The following is a 23255-nucleotide window of genomic DNA, read 5'->3' on the forward strand; positions in this document are numbered from 1 at the left end:
ACCACTTTTGGGGACCCATTCTAGGATGTATCAAAAACATGTGGGAATTTAAAACACATCCTCCTCTTATGATGATAATGTTTCATTATTGATCCAGAGAATTAAGGAATGATGGAAGATCTTCTTCTAAAATCCCGCCTGTATGTGACGGTTCTTTTGGCAAAACGTATGCTGTTGAGATGCTGGTTAGAACCTTCAACTCCGACTTTCCAGGATTTTATCTTACAACTAACAAAATTATTATATTTAGAAAGAATAGAGGCAAAAAAATAAGGATGTTATGAGTAAATATTTTGTCAAATGGAAAATCTTTATTGAGAAATATTGTAATCAATTAGAAATCACAAATGTTGTTATGCCATTTATTGATTCTGTGTGTTACCATACTGAGAAATTAAAGGGATCTCTGGGAAAACTCCTACAAGAAGAAGCAAACACAAACTCAATTATCTAGTCTGTGGGTTAATACAGGGAAATAAGGGAAATAAAAGTAAAAAAGCGTAATTGAACATAAGGATTCGGAATTGACATAGGTTGAAAATGACACAATTATCAGATAAGACCCATATTTGATTTATTTGTTGTTGTTTTTTTTGTTACATGTTATGATGTAGTTTTCCTTTTTGTAAGAAGAAAGTACTTTATTTTATTCTATGTTATTGCAAAATAAATAAAAATGGATTTTACAGGAAAAATGGTTAGGAAACATTCTATCCAGTATAATGACTTTTATATATGCAAATAAAAAAAGAGAGAAAAACCCTGCCTCCTCCACCCCTTTCGCTATGTTCACACATAGCGTTTTGCTGTGTTTTTGCACTTTCTGATTGCTTTCAATGGTGAAAAAAACATTGCAAAACTGCTAAAAGAATTGACGTACTCCATCTTTCAAAGATGTTTTCCATTTCAGTGAGGGAAAAAAGGAATAAAGAATCGTATGCATGAAATTATTGAATTTTTTCACCATTTGTAAGGACTCCTAGACTGGTGAAGCCTATGCAGTAAGTGCAAGGCCTATCAAAAATTTTAAGGAGTGATTGCAATACATCCTGGAATACACATAGAGGATGGCCTCAGAAAATATGTTTTCCCCAATCGGAAACAGTGGGACTCTTAGATTGGTAAAGCGTATGTACTATGTGCAAGGGCTTTCAATAATTAGAAGGTAGCACTCCAATACACCCTGGAACACACACCTAAGAAAACATTTACATTTAGAAGGAGTGGTACTTCTGTGGCCAACAACAAGGAGTCCAGAAGTTATGGCAACTACTCAGGGTACAACTAGGTCAAAAATAAGGACCTTCAGGCATCCGACTCAAATTTTGCTCCAGCTAAGGTGGGCGGCAGTTCCTCCTGTGCCAGCTCAGGGCATCAAGTAGATTGAAGCAGAGATTTCAAAACATGTTTTTATCTCCTTTGAGACCTTTGCCAATGAAAATTCATGTGGGGGAAACTTCTCCAACCCATCCTGGGGAAAGAACACTATAAGTCCTTTGTCCATTTATTCACAAGAGGTTCATTTGGGCCTTTCTCTCATTGTATGAATGTTGAGGCAAATGTGAGGCTCACAGGCCGCAGTCACTGCTGCCTCTGCTGAAAGGGAAGATGCCGTGATTTTTATTTCTGTATTAACTATTGATTGTATAATCAATTATTTTTAATACAAAATTAAATTCACTGTTTTAACTGTTTTTTTTACTATTATTTTATTCAATAACTGGGGGCTGCCATTGCATTTGCAGGTGTGTAACAGCAGTTACACACCTCAAATATGGCAAGCCCATGTGTCGTCGGTATCCGACCGCATATGTTGCATTGAAACTGCCTTCGCTGTGACCTTGGCATGCCCATTGGGCTGTCCAGATCACAGCTATGGGAGTAGATTGGTGCCATTTTTTGAAGCCCACAGCTATGCTGTGAGCTCCAGTTTCCCCATTACCAAGATGATGTCACAGGAGGGAGCGGGGCCTCCTCCTCCACCAGGAAGCTGTGTTGTGCTCAGGCCACTGAGGAGGAGAAAAGTTGTGTGGATGAGAGATGACTGAGGGGCTGCATGATGGAGCTGTGAAGATGGGAAAGAGGTGTTTTACTTTTTACACACAGGACTAAGTATGAGTGGTCTGAGGATGTATTTTGGGGGGCAAAGAAGCATGGATGAGGTTACTACAGAGGGGCTGCTGTATGGGGCTGGTTATTAAGGGGCTTTCATAGGAAAGGGGCTGTTGCTTCTTGTACAGGGCTGCTTATTGGGGGGGCTTTCATAGGTAAAGAGTTGATGCTCCTTGTGTGGGGCTGCATGCTTTCGGGCTGTGTGGGGAAGGGACTGATGATAACGCTGCATGCTGGGGGACTGTGCGGTAGCTGATGTTACTTGAGTGGGGCTGCATGCTTGGGGCTATTCGAGGAAGGGGATGATGCTGAAATCTGGGGGACTTGTGAGGAATGGGGGGTGTTTTCCTTGTGTGGGGCTGAATGGGGAAGGAGATAATGACAGTCACGTGTGACTGGATGCTGGGGGGCTGTGCGAGGAAGGGTAATGTTTTTTGTGTGGTGCTGCATGCGGAAGCGTTTTACATTTTTATTATCGCTTTTCGTAATATAAAACGTTACACATAGCCCTGATTGTTCAGTTTTGATGGAAATTGACTCTTCCCATATGTACACAAGTCTCAGCACTACCATTTTAAGTGTGTGAGGAGCTTTGCAGAGAGGGGCGAACCCGTGACAGAGCAGCTGACAGTCATCGTAATTTACAACACACAAGTGACATAAATTATGACAAACTTACTCCAGTGACCTCGTACAATTCTGTCGTGATTTACATCACTGTTGTGTTGTAAATTATGATGACTGTTGGCAGCGCTCTGTCACACCCCTCCCCTCAAAGCTGCGCCCACTCTTCAAAATGACGGTGGTGATGAGACTTGTGTAGAGACGGGAAAAGTCGAATTCTATCAAACTGAACAATCAGCGCTGTGTGTGATTTTTTTTTATATATATTACAAAAAGCAATAAGAAAAATGCAATCAGAAAAAAACTGAATTTTGTAGAATTATTGGCTCTATAGAAATACATAAAAAATGTATGTAAAAAAATGAATGTATAATTTTTTAAATACTTGAGCAATACTCCCCCCAAAAAAACATCAAAAAGCCACAAAATCATTACATTTATAAAGCTTGTTCATTATATGACTTAATTTTTTTTCAAGAAAAAAACCTCCTGTGACCTCATTACTTCCTGCACCTCATTATAACCCGGCTCCTCACTGCAGTAACTCCATTCTAGCCAGTCCTGTAATGAGGCGACTAGATGGGAGTCTAATGAGCTCCTGGAATCATCTCCATTCTGGTCCTATCAGTGCTGAGGTATCTCCAGAGGAGCTGTTCCTGTGAGGACCTCACTCCATCAGCTCCGGTCACCTCAGCACTGACCTGTCTGGAGTGGAGGCTCCGGTGAGATCCTCACTACAGCCCCTCTATTCTACTCACTTCACCAGTGAACTAGCTAGAGAGGAGCTGCTGGAAGGGGCCTCACAAGAGCCTCCAATCTCCTGACGCAACTATGACAGGAGGTGCCGGGATGTGGAGGCACGGGATGAGGTGAGTATTGGCGGGGGGAGCGGTGGTCACAGCCTCACGTTAGTAGAACAACACCAGGCTGCTGATCACTGCTCTCCACCACCGTGTACAGAGCACAGCAGCTCTGCTATATCAGTGGAAGTCTCTGCAGGAGCCTTATACTGAGATAACAAACCACATATCTAATGCCCATCACATTACACCACTGCGCCCATAGAAGTGGACAGAGCAGGGTCACACATTACACCACTGCTCCCATAGAAGTAGACAGAGTGAGGTCACACATTACACCACTGCTCCCATAGAAGTGCATGGAGTGGGGGGATCAAACATTACATTACTAACGTTATTGGAGCTGCTCACTTCTGAAGTGGAGAGGCTCCTGACAACCCCTTTACCAATCTTACTAAATGTGATGATGAAAACTCCCAGAAGAGAAGCATTTATTGCAGGAGAAGAGTTGAGCTCCTAAAAGACACTTCAGAAATTAACATCACAAAAAAGATCCATTCTGAAAATGTCCTGCTAAACTTAAAATCCTTCTAACGTCCTAAAAAATAAGAGGACGTTCAAATATCTAATGCCGCCATATAGCAGCCGTCCAGTGACTGGTGATAATTCCCTCCTGTGTGGTGAGCTCAGTATTATCTATATATTAATGCTGCCATATAGCAGCCGTCCAGTGACTGGTGATAATTCCCTCCTGTGTGGTGAGATCAGTATTATCTATATCTTAATGCCGCCATATAGCAGCCGTCCAGTGACTGGTGATAATTCCCTCCTGTGTGGTGAGCTCAGTATTATCTATATATTAATGCCCCATATAGCAGACGTCCGGTGACTGGTGATAATTCCCTCCTGTGTGGTGAGCTCAGTATTATCTATATATTAATGCCGCCATATAGCAGCCGTCCGGTGACTGGTGATAATTCCCTCCTGTGTGGTGAGCTCAGTATTATCTATATATTAATGCCGCCATATAGCAGCCGTCCGGTGACTGGTGATAATTCCCTCCTGTGTGTCGTCTATTTGTCTTCAAGAAGAGAAATCACACGTTACATTCCACACATAAAACTGTAGAAAAGGGGCGCGGGGTAATTGTGCCCATAGTGCGGAGCAAATAATGCTGTAACCATAACCAAGAATCAGAGTAAGGCCACGTTCAGTATTTGATCAGTATTTTATATCCGTATTTGTAAGCAAAAACCAAGAGTGTAAGAATAAAAGGGAAAGTATAACAGTAACACGTCACCACTTCTGTATTTATCACCCACTACTGGTTTTGGCTTACAAATCCTGAAGGAAAATACTGACCAAATACTGAACGTGTGAAGATGGCCTAAGTAAGAGACCAGGAGAAACTTGTAATAAGATGCCCCAAATCTATAATACAGGGAGCATCGGACCACCAGGACTGAGCTCAGGGCAGAGAAATGGGGCTGTAAGGCCAAAACTGGGTGTGACTAGGGGGCGCACATGTCGCACACACACGGCTTCACTCCCCACATGTCGTACACACACATCGTATACACACTGCTCCGCACACGTCGTACATACATCGTATACACACGGCTCCGCTCCGCACACATTGTACACACACAGCTCTTCTCCGTACACGTACACACACGGCTCTAGTGATGTGTTGGTCACAAACGATCTGACACAAAGAGCCAGCTCCCTGCTGTGACTGATGGGAGCCCCCACCCCAGTGATAGCCACTAACTTCTCTGAATGGCTCTCGCTGGGTGTAAAATTGCGGTGTTCGGCGGTCGTAACTCCGCCCACCCTTCAATTTAATCACGAGTGGGTGGAGTTTCAGCCGTGGGTGGAACAATAAGAGGGAAAGTATAATAGGAACACATCACCACTTCTGTATTTAATCACCCACTCCTGGTTTAGGCTTACAAATACTGATGGAAAATACTGACCAAATACTGAACGTGTGAACATGGCCTAAGTAATAGACGGGGAGAAACTTATACCAAGATGCCCCAAATCTATAATACAGGGAGTGCCGGATCCCTGGGACTGAGCTCAGGGCAGAAAAATGGGGCTGTAAGGGGGAAACTGGATGTGTCAAGGTGGGGAAACATAATAATATACAGTACATACGGCTCCACTCCACACACGTCGCACACACACGGTTCCGCTCCGCACACGTCACACACACATTGCTCCTCTCATTACACGTCATACACATGGCTCCGCTTTGCACACCTTGTACACACGGCTCTTCTCCTTAAGCGTCATCCACAGGCAGCTCTTTTCCGCACACACTGTTCCACACACGTCGTACACACGCCGCTAAGCTCCGTACACGTTGTACACACGGATCTTCTCCGTAAACGCATAGCTTCCGACTGTCCCTTATTCGGCAGGACTGTCCCGATTTGAGGGCTCAGTCCCGCGTCCCGTCATGGCCCAGCTGTTCTCCCAGCAGGGGCGTCGCTAGGCACTTAGTTCCGGGGCTTGGGCCCCGAATAGTAAGTGCACTACCCCAAATCTCTAGTTGACTTTTTTTTTGCAGACACGCAGGCTTTCCCTGACGCAGCCCTGCGCGGTGCTATGTGACTCTTTGTAGCTCCTCCTCGCACTCCCTGCTCCTCCTCGGCATCAGTTACAGCAGAGGAATCCTACTGTGCAGAGCAAAGCTTTGACTGAGAGCTCCACTTCTATGCCGCAGGTGGTTTTAATTGCAGTAGGATCTTACTTTCCCACTAGTGATGAGCGAGTATGTTTGGTCAACCCTTTCGCCGAGTATGCTCGGCCGAGCACCAAATAGTTATAGCGTGCTCGACCTTTCAGTTTTCGTCGCGCCGTGAACATGATTTGCGACTGTTTGACAGCTTTAAAACATGCAAGGAATGCCTGTTTTTCCAGCATTCCTCGCATGTTTTAAAGCTGTCAAACAGTCGCAAATCATGTTCACGGCGCGACGAAAACTGAAGGGTCGAGCACGCTATAACTACTCGGTGCTCGGCCGCGCATACTCGGCAAAAGGGTTGACAAAACATACTCGCTCATCACTATTTCCCACATATAAGCAGACTGTTGTCCCTTAGACAGGTATTCACATTGGTAGGGTCCTGGTATTTTGAGAAACGCCTTATCGCGGTGTAATGCAGCGGCTTGCAACATTACTGGAATGTCCAGGGTGTGTGTTCTGGCTGACCAGGTACCTTCCCCTCAGGTGACTGATCACATGACTGTGACATCATCACAGGTCTGGTGTGCACTGAAGGATATATAAATCCTGGTGCTTTTGAAACAGTGTGAAAGGCGTGAGACCTGTTCCCTGTTTGTGGGACACCGTTAGCCTGGAGAGGCTGGAAAGAGAGAGAGAGGCCTGGAAGGCAAGAGGCTGGATCCCTGTATTTGGGACACCAGTAGCCTTGGAAGGCACGTGGCTTGGAGACTACGTCTGGGAAGCCTTAAAGCCACAGCGGTGGCAGAACCGAGCTGACAGAAGCAGCTGAGACCCGGCAAAAGTAAATCGGCGCTCTAAGTGAATATTGTTGCTGTACCTTGCTGAAGTCGGTATTTGAAGCCAAGCGGGCATAGCTGCCACTGGAAAGGCTCTAGGATACATGTGTAACATTCCTGCGAGCCACTAAGATGGACTATGTTATGTGTGGTTTATGATGTGTAATAAACTGCTGGACTACATATCACCGGAAAACGTTGCATGTGTGCTTTAATTGACCCGGTGAAGCGAGTACCCCCTAGCGTGATGAATAGCGTTACCTTACATTTGGTTGGAGAATGTGGGCAACTACAGCCTGGTTGCTAGGGGTAACGGCATAGGATGACGAATGTAGATGAAAGCATCTCGCTGTGGCTCGGCGGGGTCACGAAGATTAAAGCATCTGGCTGTAACTCGGCGGGGTTACGAAAATTGTCGTCGCACTCAAACCTGGTTTGCTGTGGCTTGGTGGGGCCACGAAAATTTTCTGGGGAGAGCGGTGTGAAGTGTCTAGTGTGAACAGTGTACCGTGATGACTGTGAATGGAGCAGTATCCCCAGACGGAATGGAGAAGTGGTTAGATGACCGGCTGCAAACGCTCTTCAGCAAAATAGTTTTCTGAAGAAATGCAGGAACAGATAAAGATCACTGTGAAGGGAGCAGCAGATGAGACTGAAGCTGCTGAGTGGTTAAGGTACCTGTTAAAGTTACAGCAACAGAACATGGTGCAGGAACGGCAGGAGCTGCTGGCACCGTATAGAATGGCGGCAGCGGACCATGCTGTGAGTTCTCCTGGGGTGCCGGTATTGTCCCAGAGTGCCCGGGGAGGTGGTAAGAGATGTTGTGAACTGGGTCCTAAGACTATCGCGTGGGTTTTTTGTAAAAATCCCCCTACAAGTGTGGGTGTCCAAAAGGGGGCGGAGTTTCAAAAGAGCGTGGAGTATAGAAAACCAAAATTGGTTACTGGTTGTGGGTTGGTATCGCCTAAACATGACAATTTGACCGTTGATAACGGGGTAGCTCCAGTAGAAAGGGTTGACGTCAAAGCGGGAGGTGACTTGTTGGTCCACAACACCATGGGGAGTGACACAGACCCCATAGCTGACGGTGACACTACGAAAGTAGAAAGAGAATTCAGTCAGGAGGAGCTAGACGAGGTGAGAAAGTCCCCTTCTCGTCGTCGACGGCACAAGGGCCACAAAAAAGTTGCTCTGGTAGCTTTCGCTGAAAGGGCAAATAAAGAAAATGCAATGCTGTGTGCCTTTATTCTGAGTGTGGATCCTCCTTCAGATAACAAAGAAGATCAGGAGGAAGAGTTGGATGTAGATTCAGCACAAGCAGGATTATCTACGGAGACAGAAGGATCAGGAACTGACAGCCCTGAAGGGGGCGCTGAAAGAGGAGGTGGCCAATTCTGACCAAGAGCTGAGCCTGGAGTCTGAACGGCAGAAAATAAACCAGGTTGTGAGGAACTTGCAGCGAGAACTGAAAGAAATGTTCCAGAAAAATAAAGAGGAGGTTTTTCAGTTGACGCTTGACAAAGCGGAGTTTGAAGATGAGCTGTGCGAGATGAAAGATTGCTTCTCCCTCGTACGGTTAGATCTGAGGCAGGTGAAGCAAAAGCTGGATGAGGGTTTACACCAGAGGGATAGGGAGCTGTCTGCCCTAAAAGAGGTGCTGCAGGATGAAGTTTCTGGACGTGATCAAAACCTAGAACGACTGCGCGAACAGTTCAACCAGGAGCTGTGTGAATCCAAGAAGGAATATGGTGAACTCAGTAAGGTTAAGAAAAACTAGAGGATGATAAGGCGGATGCAGAACACATGTGCCAAGTGATTGAGACCACTTTACAGGACACCCGTAATGAGAATGATGATCTCCGCAGAAAAATCCCGGGACTGGAAGCTCAGGTGAAGGAGCTGCAGACGTTCTGTGATGATCTCCAGAGGGCAGAGATGTGCCTTAAGGATGGAATCTCCCGGATGGAAGTAGAGCGGAAAAATATGGAGGAGTCTATCGGAGAAGCCATAGACCAGGGTCAGGAGTTGGCCACTGGAGATGGGAGGTATGAAACAAATACCTCCTCGAATAATGCGAGCTCGGATGATTCGGTGGATGTAAGAGCTGAGATCAAGGAGCTCAAGGAGACGCTACAAGCCCATTTGAAGCAAGAGAAGCTTGAGAGACTGGCTGTTGAGAGCCGAGTGGGCACATTGGAGATAGAGATGTCTGAGAGAACTCTACTGTTAAAGGAACAGTTGAAGCAGGAAGGGCTTCAGAGATGGGCTGCTGAGAGGCGAGTAGCTGAGCTAGAGGAAGAAGTTTTCGAGCTCAAAGGTCGCCTAGCAAAGTCAGTGAACGAGGCCTCCTTGGAGAAGGAAAAGGGCAAACAAGTTGCATTTACTCATTTATACCATGAGAAGGTGGACCTGAGGAGAGCTAAGAGAGTGTTAACAGAAGATAAGTATGAAATGGAAGTGGTCAAGAAGAAAATTCTTGAATTTATAGCTGTGAGTCAGCTCAGGGGAATCATACAGGGTGAAGAAGCTGAAAGTCAGTTGCCCCTGAACCCTGAGCCAGATGATCATTTGGAGACCACTGGTGAGACAGAAACCTCTCGGTACAAGTGCCTCATAGATGTACCCGAGGATTTGAGAGAAGAATGCACCAGTGAGTCAGTGCATGAAGAGTTTAAGAAGGCCGTGGGAGCCTGTAAGGTGTACTCGACCTCCGAAGCTAAACAGCTGGTGGTCCTGTCCACAACCAAAGTCACAGTGAAGAGGGTGGCTATCCTAAGTGACATGCACTGGCGATGTATTTGCACAAAGCGGTTTGTCCGGTTGAAGACGGAACAAGCCATTAGACAACTGAAGCTTATGAGAAAAGCTCAAAGTCTGCGGGAAGAAGTCATCCGGGTGCCTCATGCTCTGGTAAGAAAGCTCATTGGGAGAAATGGCCAAGCCATGCAAATGATGGTAAAGAAGCCTGGTGTGATGAAAGTAAGCAGTCCACGTGATCGTCGGGACTGGATACCAGATGATCTAGTGAATCCTGCTTTGAGCAGGGGGTTGGACCAGATGACCCAGGAGGTCCCTTCCAACTCTACCATTCTATGATTCTATGATTCTATGAAGGCGGCATGGTGTCATTCTCCGCTGTAGGAACGGAAGAAAATCTTGCATATATACGAATGCTGATGGAGTACCGAGTGACCTACCTGCGAGAGGTGGAACAGTTGAATCTTGCCAGGCAGCATCGCCTGAGCAGCAGAAGGTGGCAGCTGTCTAGAAATTGTGAGACCAGACAGAGAAAGGGCCCCCTAAATAACAGAACAGCTACAGCTGAAGTTAGAGACCTTTCAAGATGTTCTGAGAGTAGTGGGCGTGGGTTTAGAGGTAGTGAGACCTCCAGTAACTCGGGTCTGAGAGGCCCATACAAATGACCCAATAGAGTATGGGACAGTACGGAGTCGGACCGGACCTTAGATACAAGGGCATGTGAGTCACACTGCTGTATTGACTGCTGGGAGCGGGGGAGGTCTGGCAAGGTTACGACTGACCGCTTGGAGCGGGGGAGGTCTGGCAAGGTTACGACTGACCGCTTGGAGCGGGGGAGGTCTCACAAGGTTACGACTGACCGCTGGGAGCGGGCGAGGTCTGACAAGGTTACGACTGACCACTGGGAGCGGGGGAGGTCTGATAAGGTTACGACTCGGAAATGTGACTTGACGAAGTTAGTGAAAATGACAGATTGTAGGTCCCTAAGGAATGGGCTAGTGTTGATGACCAATGTTCCAGGGGCTGAACAGTGCAAATGTCAAGTACATGGTCTCTGAGTGAACCGTGGGTTATAATGTGGGTGTGTATATTATGTGTTCAACCCCACAAGTTTGAACAGAGGGGGGGGGAATATGTAATGCAGCGGCTTGCAGCATTGCTGGAATGTCCAAGGTGTGTGTTCTGGCTGACCAGGTACCTACCCCTCACGTGACTGATCACATGACTGTGACATCATCACAGGTCCAGTGTGCACTGAAGGATATATAAATCCTGGTGCTTTTGAAACAGTGTGAAAGGTGTGAGGCCTGTTCCCTGTGTGTGGGACACAGCTAGCCTGGAGAGGCTGGAAAGAGAGAGAGAGGCCTGGAAGGCAAGAGGCTGGATCCCTGTATTTGGGACACCAGTAGCCTTGGAAGGCACGTGGCTTGGAGACTACATCTGGGAAGCCTTAAAGCCACAGCGGTGGCAGAACCGAGCTGACAGAAGTAGCTGAGACCCGGCAAAGGTAAATCGGCGCTTTAAGTGAATATTGTTGCTGTACCTTGCTGAAGTCGGTATTTGAAGCCAAGCGGGCATAGCTGCCACTGGAAAGGCTCTAGGATACATGTGTAACATTCCTGCAAGCCACTGAGATGGACTATGTTATGTGTGGTTTATGATGTGTAATAAACTGCTGGACTACATATCACCGGAAAACGTTGCATGTGTGCTTTAATTGACCCAGTGAAGCGAGTACCCCCTAGCGTGATGAATAGCGTTACCTTACATTTGGGAGAGTAATTACTTGTGTCCTATGGAATTTGGAGGCCACTTTTGGAAGACAGGCCGGGTCAGGTCTTAAGATTACTCTATCCATACACACTTGAGTGAAAGGATGGTTAACTGACAGCGCGTGCAGATCACTAACCCTACGAGCTGAAGTTAGAGCTACCAGCATGGCTGTTTTTAAGGTGAGAATTTTCTCCGAAGCTTCCTCTAAGGGCTTAAAGGGGGACTTGGTTAGTGCTTATAGAACCAGACTAAGGTCCCAAGGAGGCATCCTTGGAGTAGGAATAGGTCTAGATCTACTGCAAGCTTTAATGAATCTGATGATCCATCTATTTGCTGCCAAGTCGTAATTATATAGTGCAAGATGGAGCTGGGAACAGAGGGCCATCTGCTGTCTCTTCACGGCCTCCAGGCCACATCGATCCCGGGATCCACTCCAGACCCCACGAACAGGTAGGTGATGTACCACCTAGAGAGGCTCCCATCAAAGACAGGAACCCCAACTGATGCGGAAGAGAGGTACCGCCTTTTTATTCAGTAGGTTCCTGTCCTTGGTGGGCGGATACCCTCTCTCAGGTGGTGCTGTCATGGGAGAAGGGGAAAAATAATATTAATTGGGCTATCATGAAGCTGACAGTGACCATAGGGAGGTGCGTACACACATATTCCATGCGTTGGAATCCCGAGGTGTGACGCCATACGCTCACTGGTCGCTTGCCGATACCTAAGGAGTGAGTAGTCTGGATCCTGTGCTCGCGATTCCGGACGAAATCCGTGACACAGTGAGATATTGCGTGATCTTCCCGGTGTCATCACCGTGGGAATACCTGACAGTGCTATATCTTGCATTGATAACAATCAAGCAATGACAAGGAGAGAAAAAGAAACAATGCACAATGGATATGCACACCAAAAATGAAGGAACATGTACAAATGTATTCAACAAATTGAAACACACACATGGAGACAATTAAAAACATTTAAAAACAACAAACCAGAAGACCTTGTCCACATATTGCACTATGCAAGCTCCCTCTAAATAAAGAATTATATATAATCATACAGGTAAGTACAGAACAAGCAATGGCAAGCACCCCTCATAAGACGTAAAATAAACGTCTATTTGGCAGAAGTAAATACCATATAACAACATATAAAGAAAACCTTCAACCTCCCTAGAGACCACCTTATACACAATAGGCCATTGCCCAATAAGTGATTAGTGGATCACAAATCAAAGGATTGTTTTGCAGGGAAATCCCATGGTATACCTACAGTAGCCACTCATGACCAATAGACGCCAGAAGCATCTTACCTGGGCCAAGGAGAAAACGACCTGGACTGTTGCTCAGTGGTCCAAGGTGTTGTTTTCAGATGAAAGTAAATTTTGCATTTCATTTGGAAATCAAGGTCCCAGGGTCTGGAGGAAGAGTGGAGAGGCCACAATCCATGCTGCTTGAGGTCTAGTGTGAAGTTTCCACAATCAGTGATGGTTTGAGGAGCCATGTGATCTGCTACTGTAGGTCCACTGTGTTTTATCAAGACCAAAGTCAGTGTGGCCATCTACCAGGAAATTTTAGAGCACTTCATGCTTCCCTCTTCCGACAAGCTTTTTGGAGATGGAAATTTTATTCTCCAGCAGGACTTGGCACCTGTCCACAATGCCTGTGCATTTAATGAACATACATTTTCAGTAGGCCAACATTTCGGATTTTAAAAACAATTTTCAAGGAGGTGTTATAAAGTATTCTAATTTACTGAGATAATGACTTTTGTGTTTTCATTGGTTGTAAGCCATAATCAACATTAACAGAAATAAACACTTGAAATAGATCACTCTGTTTGTAATGACTCTATATAATATATGAGTTTCACTTTTTGCATTGATGAAATGAAATAAATTAACTTTTTGATGATATTCTAATTGAGTGAGATGCACCTGTACATGTCATGTGTATAAATAATGTGTAAGTACATGTATAATGTATATGTGGACAGATCCCATGTCTGTGTACCCAGTGTGTGTATGATGTCCGTGTAATGGCGTGCCCGGTATAAGTATGATGTCTGTGTGAGTGCCCTGTGTGTGTATGATGTCTGTGTGATGGCATGCCCGGTGTATATGTCGTATAGTGAAGCTACATAATGATGAGAAAGTTCTGGCGGCTCCGACTGTGATTGAGGGAACTAAAAAATAATCCTCAGGTCCCAACGAGAGATGAGCAGGATGCACAGATGTCACGCTGCCCCGGAAGATAAGAGATTCACAACCTCCTGTCCAGCCACCAGGTAGCACTGATCTGGACGCTGGACTGGAGTCCCGTGAATTGATCCGCTCATCTCTAGTTCCAACTGTCCTGGATACAGTTGACAGTCCCAGATTTGGGTCTGTGCCCTGCAGTCTTGGGCGTCTGCTGAATTTCCATCACTGTCAGCACCCCTCTGACAACTCCTTCTGCCGGGAGAGAAAGAGAATAGTAAATGGGCGTAGATTGGCTTGTGGCCAAAATTTGCTGCAACGGGCCGCATAACTTTTCCCTCTTTCTGTTCTTCAGAAGTTGGGAGATATGCGTAAACCTCGTACACACACGCCTCTGCTCTGTAGACAAGCGCTTCCGCTCCGTACACCAAGTAAACACATGGTTCCGCTCCGTACATTTTGTACACACAATGCTCCGCCCACATCGTTCACACATGGCTCAGATCCGTACACCTCGTACACACATGCCTCTGCTGTGTACACACGCGGCTCCGCTCCGTACACCTCGTACACACGCTCGGCTCCGCTCCGTACGCCTCGTACACGCGCGGCTCCACTCCGTACACCTCGTACACACGCGGCTCCGCTCCGTACACCTCGTACACACGCGGCTCTGCTCCGTACACCTCGTACACACACGTCTCTGCTACATTCACACTGTAAACCCCTCCTGACCCCACACATAAACTTCACCTCATCCAGCACCATGACAACCAGCACAGCAGAGTCCTGCATCCACTGAGGCCCCTGATCATGTGACCCCTGACTCCTCCCCTCCTGTGACCTCATCACAGGTCCTGTGCGCACAGAACAGCCATATATGTGGTGTTGGTAGTGTCTAGAGTGGAGGTGATTCTTTGAGGGGATGATGTCACTGGAAGGGGCGGGGCCTCCTTCAGTCCAGTGAGTGAAGACCCACCAGGAAGCAGTGTTATGCTGAGGCTGCTGGGAAGGTGAGGACTGAGGGGCTGCACCATGGAGCCTGTGCAGGTGGGATGGGGACACAGGACTTAGTGTGAGTGATCTGAGGAGGGATTTTAGAAGACCCCCAGCCCCATACAAGTAGGGTGTGAACATTCTTGGGAATGTTCCTTGAGTCAGGCCATGTGAGCATCAGCTGATCAGTCGCGTCACCGCAGGTCGTGGGAGCGAATGCCCTCCCACAGTGTACCGCTGGGAAGAGAGGATCGCCGCCAGATACCAGGAAGACATCGGGGGCCGCTGGGCAGGTGGGTATAAGGTTTTTTTATATTTATTTTTTTTTCGCGTTTTTTTTTTTTTTGCGGGCTGGGCAGAGCAAACTACTGCTCCTCCCAGTCACGCCGCTCTCGCTGTTATCAGCGGGAGTGGCAGTTGGATGAGAGGAGCAGTAGTCCTCCTTTCCCGACTCAGATACCACCCGCACCGCGATTCCGGAGCGTTTCCCGCTCATTGGCTTTAATTGAAACGCAGCAAACCTGTAAGTGTAGATATTATACTTGTGTGTTTTCTGCGTTTCAATTAAAGTCAATGGGCGGGAAATGCTCCAGAAACGCTGGGCATAATGGTCATGCTAAGTTTTTTACCGCAACGGTAATCCGGAGAGGAAATTTCAGCATCATGTGCACAGCACATCCTGATTACCATTGCTATAGCTGGCAGACCTATCAACAAGTGTTTTCGCAGCGGGAAAACCGCAGCGAAAACCTATCAAAGATGCATCGTGTGCACTTAACCTTATTCCATTTATCCAAATGGTATCCATATCACTTCAGAGGAAGTTTGAGAATCTACAGCCGAAGGATCTAATTAACTTATTTAAAATGTAACTTTTAATCAAATATTTTTAAACAATAATCACAGTAAAAGATCTGAGCTCAGAACAGACAAACACTTGGTCACACTCACAGAATAGCTGGGTAGATAAGGTGCTCACTGCTATCAGTATTTTCAGCAGGTTGCAAAGACTAAATGCACAATCAGAGCTTCAAACATAGTAAATCTCCAAAATGTCTGCTGTACATTGATATCCAGAAACAATAAAAAAGAACGGGATGTGTCCGATTGATTACTACCTATGATAATAGAGCAACAGGGTTAGAAGAATTCTGGATAAATACTGGGGGGTTTTGAGACTGGATAAGACGTGAGCGAAGTGGTCAGATCCTCCACTAAAATTACCTACAAGAAGAACCGATCAATAAAAGATCGAGTTGTTCACAGCCTTTTTGTGGGCCCCACAATGATTACCATGGTTACTAAAGAGACCAAAAGGCTGCTGTAAATGCAAAGGCTGTGTGGCCCGTCCTGTTATGGAGACAGCCAGGTCACGCAGAGAGAATACACCATTAGGCTGTGTGCCCACGATGCGTTTTTTAAGCGTTTCCACAGCGGCAAAAACGCTGCAGAAACGTTTAAAAAGCGCATGGCAGAAGGCCTGCCATGTCCTCCAATGATAATCCGCATGTGATGTGCACATGCTGCAGAAATTTCCGCTGCGGATTATCATTGTGGAAAAAAAACGCAGCACTAACAATTATTTTGTGGAAGTTCTGGGTTCTCGCCGCCATTGACTTGCATTAGACCGCATGGATTACGCATCACTGCATATGTAGATGCGCATTCCATGCGTTCTAATGTGCAGATGGTACCTGGGTCTAGAGGAGAGGAGACTCTCCTCCGGACCTAGGTACCATTGAAAACTGTAAAAAAAAAGAATAAAATAAAAAATAAATATATACTTACCTTCTGGCGGCCCCTGATGCGCTCCTCCTTGCTTGGCAGCAGTTCGCGTTTGAATGAAGGGCCTGCGTTGACGTCAGAGTCATGTGACTGGTCACACGACGCTGAGTTCGGCAGGTCCTTCACTCTACCGCAGCCGGGACGGAGGGAATCAAGACTCCGGTGGCCATCGGAGGGTAAGTATACATTTATTTTTTTATTTTTTGACATTCTATTGGGTCACAGTATATAAATCCATGCCGTTTGCATGGATTTATATAGTGTGACCAAGTTGACAAGCACTTTCCAAGTGATGCTAAAATCGCTTGGAAAACGCTTGTCAACCCGCATGCGGAAATGCAAGTGAAGAACGCTTCACATCCGCATGTCCCTGACAGGAAAACGCATGTACAATCCACATGCGTTTTTTTTCTGCCAGGGAGATGCAGAAACGCTCAGGAAGAAATCCTGAGCATTTCTGCATTGTGGGCACATAGCCTTAATGATTTAATCTATTCTAAGACAAAAGGGGTGGTCTATAAGGCCACATCCGGATGTGGAAAGGAATATGTGGGTAAAACCACACGAGACTTTCGCAGACAGGTGGATGAACACCGCGGGGATATATCAAATGGTCGGGATACTACCTTAGCCAAACATATTAATACTGTACATGAAGTGGCGTATCATATTTGCAATTTATGGGAACTGACCTGGTAAAACCTCCAAATAGAGGGGGTAATTTTTACAGATTGCTGCTTCAGAGAGAATCTAAATGGATTTTCCAGTTACAAACTGCAGCTCCTAAGGGATTAAATGAGCAGCTGAACTGAGAGCTGTTTGAAGGTGAAATCTAGCATTTGTGAAGTGTTACATTGTTGCCGTACCCTCACAGGGGGTCTCTTACACCACGACTATCTTTAGGAGGAATTATGAATTTCAGTAGCTGAGCTATTCCAGAATAGGAACAAATGGCGCTCCTGAAGGTCTAGATAAATGAGGATTTATGGAGGTTGTGGGCAATTGGAACTACAAAAAAATACCCCCCATACAAAACTCACTCTTCCATCCTCCTCATCCCCCCATTGAAAACCTTCCATACCACTAAGATATATGATTAATGAATATCAATTGTACTGCCACTTCAGCACCGTTATAAATGGTGAATCTTTAACATGTCCTACGATTAAAACATAATGAGTATTGTGAGAGAGAAATACTCAATTGATTCAGCAGTTAAGCATGGCCTTACAGAAGTGGGCAGAATAAGTGTCATGAGCAGTAGGACATTGTAGAGAACATAGGGGAGTGCTGCAGGGCTGAATCTCCTTGGTCTTCATGGTGTTTGGATAGTGGTGTTAGGGGAGTGCTGCAGGGCTGGATCACCTTGGTCTTCATGGTGTTTGGTTAGTCTCCCTGGGCAATTAAGATGAATGAGTTAATGCAGGAAGGAAACGAGGGAGGTGGTTGTGGCAGGCACAGAACCAATGAGCCTGGAAGCAGGCCGGGTCACACAAAGGGTCTGCATTATCTAATGGCGCACAACAAAGATTGCGTCCCCAACAGAGTGGCTCCCTGGTTTATTTGGACAGGAAGTGCAGGATCACACACTTGGAATGCCGTAAGTTTTAAGGGTGGTGTGTGTGTTCGTTTTCAAACCACAGCATGTCAATTTCTCTTGCGGAGTCGCTAGTCTCCGCAAGAGAAATTAGATCAGTGCAATGTATAGGATGGAGTTGTAGTGTGCATGCACCAGTACGGGGCGCTGTTTTACACATCCTGACTTTATCTGAGGCCCAGAACACATGCACGAACAGCGACCTTGACCTCTTGTCTGGAATACCTGCGCATGCGCCCTGGAAGATCCTGGTGTATAGCGCATGTACGCCGTCAACATTTGGGGACACTTGTTCTCACTGCATTAGCCCTCTAGCATTCTGGGAGTGTGTGATGTCATCAACATGGTCCCTTTATAGAGTGATAAAAGCCTTCAGCTATACACATTATCAGCTGGGCATCTATATCCACTGTCTACAGATATTATATGACATATCTCCTCACCATACTGTGTTTTACTATATCCCGTATTGTTTGGGATTGTTTATCAATGGATTAATAGATAGTGATGGGAAGTAGAGACATACACCAACCCATAAATGTCCTCTCTTGCTGGAATGGCGCCAGCCCTGCCTTCCTCTGGGGGTGGGCTATGGATGACTCTGTTTAAACTGATATGTTTTTATAAAGAGTTAGTTACTTTCTACATACAGTTATATGAAAAAGTTTGGGCACCCCTATTAATCTTAAGCTTAATGTTTTATAAAATTTGGTGTTTTTGCAACAGCTATTTCAGTTTGATATATGTAATAACTGTTGGACACAGTAATGTTTCTGCCTTGAAATGAGGTTTATTGTACTAACAGAAAATGTGCAATCTGCATTCAAACAAAATTTGACAGGTGCATAAGTATGCGCACCCTTATCATTTTCTTGTTTTAAATACTCCTACCTACTTTTTACTGACTTACTAAAGCACTTTTTTGGGTTTTGTAACCTCATTCAGCTTTGAACTTCATAGCCAGGTGTATGCAATCATGAGAAAAGCTACTTAAAGTGGCCACTTGCAAGTTGTTCTCCTGTTTGAATCTCCTCTGAAGAGTGGCATCATAGGCTCCTCAAAACAACTGTCAAATGATCTGAAAACAAAGATTATTCAACATAGTTGTTCAGGGGAAGGATACAAAAAGCTGTCTCAGAGATTTAACCTGTCAGTTTCCACTGTGAGGAACATAGTAAGGAAATGGAAGAACACAGGGACAGTTCTTGTTAAGGCCAGAAGTGGCAGGCCAAGAAAAACATCAGAAAGGCAGAGAAGAAGAATGGTGAGATCAGTCAAGGACAATCCTCAGACCACCTCCAGAGAGCTGCAGCATCAACTTGCTGCAGATGGTGTCACTGTGCATCATTCAACTATACGACGCACTTTGCACAAGGAGAAGCTGTATAGGAGAGTGATGCGAAAGAAGCCGTTTCTGCAAGCACGCCACAAACAGAGTCGGCTGAGGTATGCAAAAGCACATTTGGAGAAGCCAATTTCTTTCTGGAAGAAGGTCCTGTGGACTGATGAAACCAAGATTGAGTTGTTTGGTCATACAAAAAGGCGTTATACATGGCGGCAAAAAAACACAGCATTCCAAGAAAAACACTTGCTACCCACAGTAAAATTTGGTGGAGGTTTCATCATGCTTTGGGGCTGTGTGGCCAATGCCGGCACTGGGAATCTTGTTAAAGTTGAGGGACGCATGGATTCCACTCAGTATCAGCAGATTCTTGACAATAATGTTCAAGAATCAGTGACAAAATTGAAGTTACGCAGGGGATGGATCTTTCAGCAAGACAATGATCCAAAACACTGCTCCAAATCTACTCAGGCATTCATGCAGAGGAACAATTACAATGTTCTGGAATGGCCATCCCAGTCCCCAGACCTGAATATCATTGAACATCTGTGGGATCATTTGAAGAGGGCTGTCCATGCTCGGCGACCATCAAACTTAACTGAACTGGAATTGTTTTGTAAAGAGGAATGGTCAAAAATACCTTCATCCAGGATCCAGGAAATCATTAAAAGCTACAGGAAGCGACTAGAGGCTGTTATTTTTGCAAAAGGACGATCTACTAAATATTAATGTCACTTTTCTGGTGAGGTGCGCATACTTATGCACCTGTCAAATTTTGTTTGAATGCAGATTGCACATGTTCTGTTAGTACAATAAACCTCATTTCAAGGCAGAAACATTACTGTGTCCAACAGTTATTACATATATCAAACTGAAATAGCTGTTGCAAAAACACCAAATTTTATAAAACATTAAGCTTAAGATTAATAGGGGTGCCCAAACTTTTTCATATAACTGTAGCTGTCGGCTCATGACCATTTATTTTTTTTTGTCTGTGTGATCTAAAGTATATGTTTTATTAGTAGATGTTAGAAAGAAAACAGAATATAGTAAAGATAGTAACACAATAATGATTCCACACTACTCCTGTGCCACCACTGCTTGAGTCCTCCATCAGTCTCTGTATTACCTGGTCAGTCCCAATAAACCTGAGATACCTTTGGCCAATTAGTTGTTGAAGCAATGGCCATCATAGCTAGTGATTGGGAGCATGGAGGAGATGACTTGGTCAGCAATTCAACTGATGTTCCACTCCGTATGAGATAAGAGAATATAATATCTACAAATTATATCTCCTCAGATGTTTCATCTTATTATCTCCAGTAATTGTATTATTACATGGAATTCTTTATGATGTTACATCGGCTCATCTTCTTCACATTCAGGTCTCTACAATACCGGATCTTCTCAGTGGAGTTCTTCTATATTTAGACAATTTTTCTGATTTACCGATCAAGGAAGGATATGGACAAGAACAAAATTGCGGAGAGGCTATTACAATTCACCCTAGAAATCCTCTTCCGGCTTACTGGAGAGGTGAGAGATTCTGATGACTTCATATTACATCATTCTTATCTATGGCAATAATAGATGGACAGAACTAGAGAGGTGAGGACTCTGGAAATGTCTGTAGTGAGATTTATTAATGTGTCTCTCCATGACCAGGATTACACAGTAGTGAAGAAGACCTCTAGTGAACGCTGTCCGGACCCTGTGTCTGAGGGATGGGGAAGAACCCTGAGCCCAATCATGGGGCCTCCACCTCACCCCCTGATATATGAAGACATCAATGACCAGAAGATCCTAGAACTCGCCTACAAGATGATTGAGCTGCTGACTGGAGAGGTGGGAATGCTAGGACATTATAGAGTATTGCTATGAAGTGAATTTGGGAAATAACGGTATCATTGTATGTGTCAGGTTCCTATAAGGTGTCAGGATGTCGCCGTCTATTTCACCATGGAGGAGTGGGAGTATTTAGAAGGACACAAAAACCTGTACAAGGACATCATGATGGAGGTTCCCACGCCCTTCACATCACCAGGTAATATACAGGACTAAATACAGCCTATAATCATCTCTACGTGAAGAATGAATTAATGCCCTGTTTGTGTTTTCTCCAGTTCTATGTAGTAAGAGGACAACAGCAGAGAGATGTCCCCGTCCTCTTCTTCCACAGGACTGTAAACAAGAAGATCCCACTGTTTCTCAGGATCGTCGGATAGATGGAGAGAAGGTGTTATGAGATCTCTTCTATGATGTGTAGACTGCTGTGAAGGTCTTGTGCTCAGTCTTGTTTAATACACCAGTAATATATGTTTTATACTTGTGTAATGAGATCTGTGGAGATGGCAGGATTAGAGCTGATCATAGATGTGACTTCTCCATCTGTCTGTGACTTTTACAATATTTGTTTCAGGGTAAAGATCTAACCCATATCGATACTACAGAGACATATGTGAGGGGTGATGAGCGATGTAAAGAGGAGATTCCTACAGATAATTGTCCAGGTGAGTAGTAATCACTAAATACAGAGAAGTCACAGATTCTTCTCGGTCATCAGCTTTCACTGCTTTATCAGCAGTGTAGTCCAGACATATCACAATCGTGTGATTCTGCTGTTATATCCCTGCATGTTCCTCCATCCAATACTTTTCAAATTATGTTGAGCATTGAAAAACCTTCTTCTATAGAGCTTACAACCTGGAGGATCCACCTACCTCCTGGAATCAGAAAATGCTGACCCTTACCTGCCCAGATCTGTAAACTACAAAGCCAAATGACAGCATAAGTACAATGTGCTGACAAGTTAGGAATAATATTAATAATTTTTATTTCTATAGCACCAACATATTTCGCAGCACTTTACATTTTAAAGGGGACTTGTACAGACAATAAAATACATTACAGAATAACAATAATCACATAAATCAACAGATACCAGGACGAGAGAGGGCCCTGCTTGCAAGCTTACAATCTATGAGGAAATAGGGGAGACACAAAAGGTGGATGGAAACGCTTGTATTGTATGGTCAGCCAGTAAAGTAATAAATAAGCTATTCACATAATGCTGAATCAGTAATCAACCAGTATGTGAGCAAGTACAGGCACAATGTCTATTAAGTACATTGGGGTGTGTGATCAGATGATTCGAGGGTCCTGATTTGGAAGGAAGCTTCATATGGCGAAAAAAAAAGGGTTAGTTAAGTGACGTGAGTTAATAGGCCAGTCTAAAGAAATATGTTTTTAGGGCACGCTTAAAACTGTAGGTATTGGGGATTAATCGAAGAGTTGTGAGTAGTGATGATCGAGCATGCTCGTTGCTCGAGATTTACGAGCATGCTCGGACAAGCACCTATTATCTTTAGCGTGCTCGGGCGTTAAGTTTTCGTTGCTCCCTGAACATGATTTGCGACTGTTTAACAGCTTTAATACATGTGAGGAATGCCTGTTTTTCCAGCATTCCTCACATGTATTAAAGCTGTCAAACAGTCGCAAATCCTGTTCAGGGAGCAACGAAAACTTAACGCCCGAGTACGCTAAAGATAATAGGTGCTTCTCCGAGCATGCTCGTAAATCTCGAGCAACGAGCATGCTCGCTTATCACTAGTCCTGGGTAGTGCGTTCCAAAGAATTGGCACTGCATGTGAGCAGTTTTGGAGACAGGAGTGGGAGATTCGGATTATTGAGTGTTAATCTTTGGACATTAGCAGAACGGAGGGCACAGGTAGGGTGGTAGAC

The 23255-nt window shown here is 45.1% G+C and overlaps 1 protein-coding gene and 1 pseudogene across 2 annotated transcripts in view; both read left to right on the forward strand.

Annotated features, from left to right (window-relative positions):
- LOC141271817 (uncharacterized) overlaps positions 1–23255 on the forward strand; it is a 114139-nt pseudogene that overhangs the window by 61857 nt on the left and 29027 nt on the right.
- The window catches only part of LOC141271813 (gastrula zinc finger protein XlCGF66.1-like), a 34854-nt gene continuing 26294 nt past the window's right edge, over positions 14696–23255 (forward strand). The window contains exons 1-6 of one of the 2 annotated variants that reach the window (XM_073681987.1): positions 14696–14807; positions 20900–21050; positions 21180–21359; positions 21435–21558; positions 21638–21750; positions 21934–22024. In XM_073681987.1, coding sequence (XP_073538088.1) covers positions 20979–21050; positions 21180–21359; positions 21435–21558; positions 21638–21750; positions 21934–22024 — 580 coding nt within the window. In that variant the 5' untranslated portion in view covers positions 14696–14807; positions 20900–20978. Of the gene's footprint in view, positions 14808–20899; positions 21051–21179; positions 21360–21434; positions 21559–21637; positions 21793–21933; positions 22025–23255 lie in introns of those variants that run through there. The other variant, XM_073681988.1, reaches the window with a different exon arrangement.

This window comes from Phyllobates terribilis, unplaced genomic scaffold (genome assembly GCF_046119375.1).
Source record: "Phyllobates terribilis strain yellow unplaced genomic scaffold, ASM4611937v1 Scaffold_5__5_contigs__length_657084704, whole genome shotgun sequence".
Classification (NCBI taxonomy): Eukaryota; Metazoa; Chordata; class Amphibia; order Anura; family Dendrobatidae; genus Phyllobates; species Phyllobates terribilis.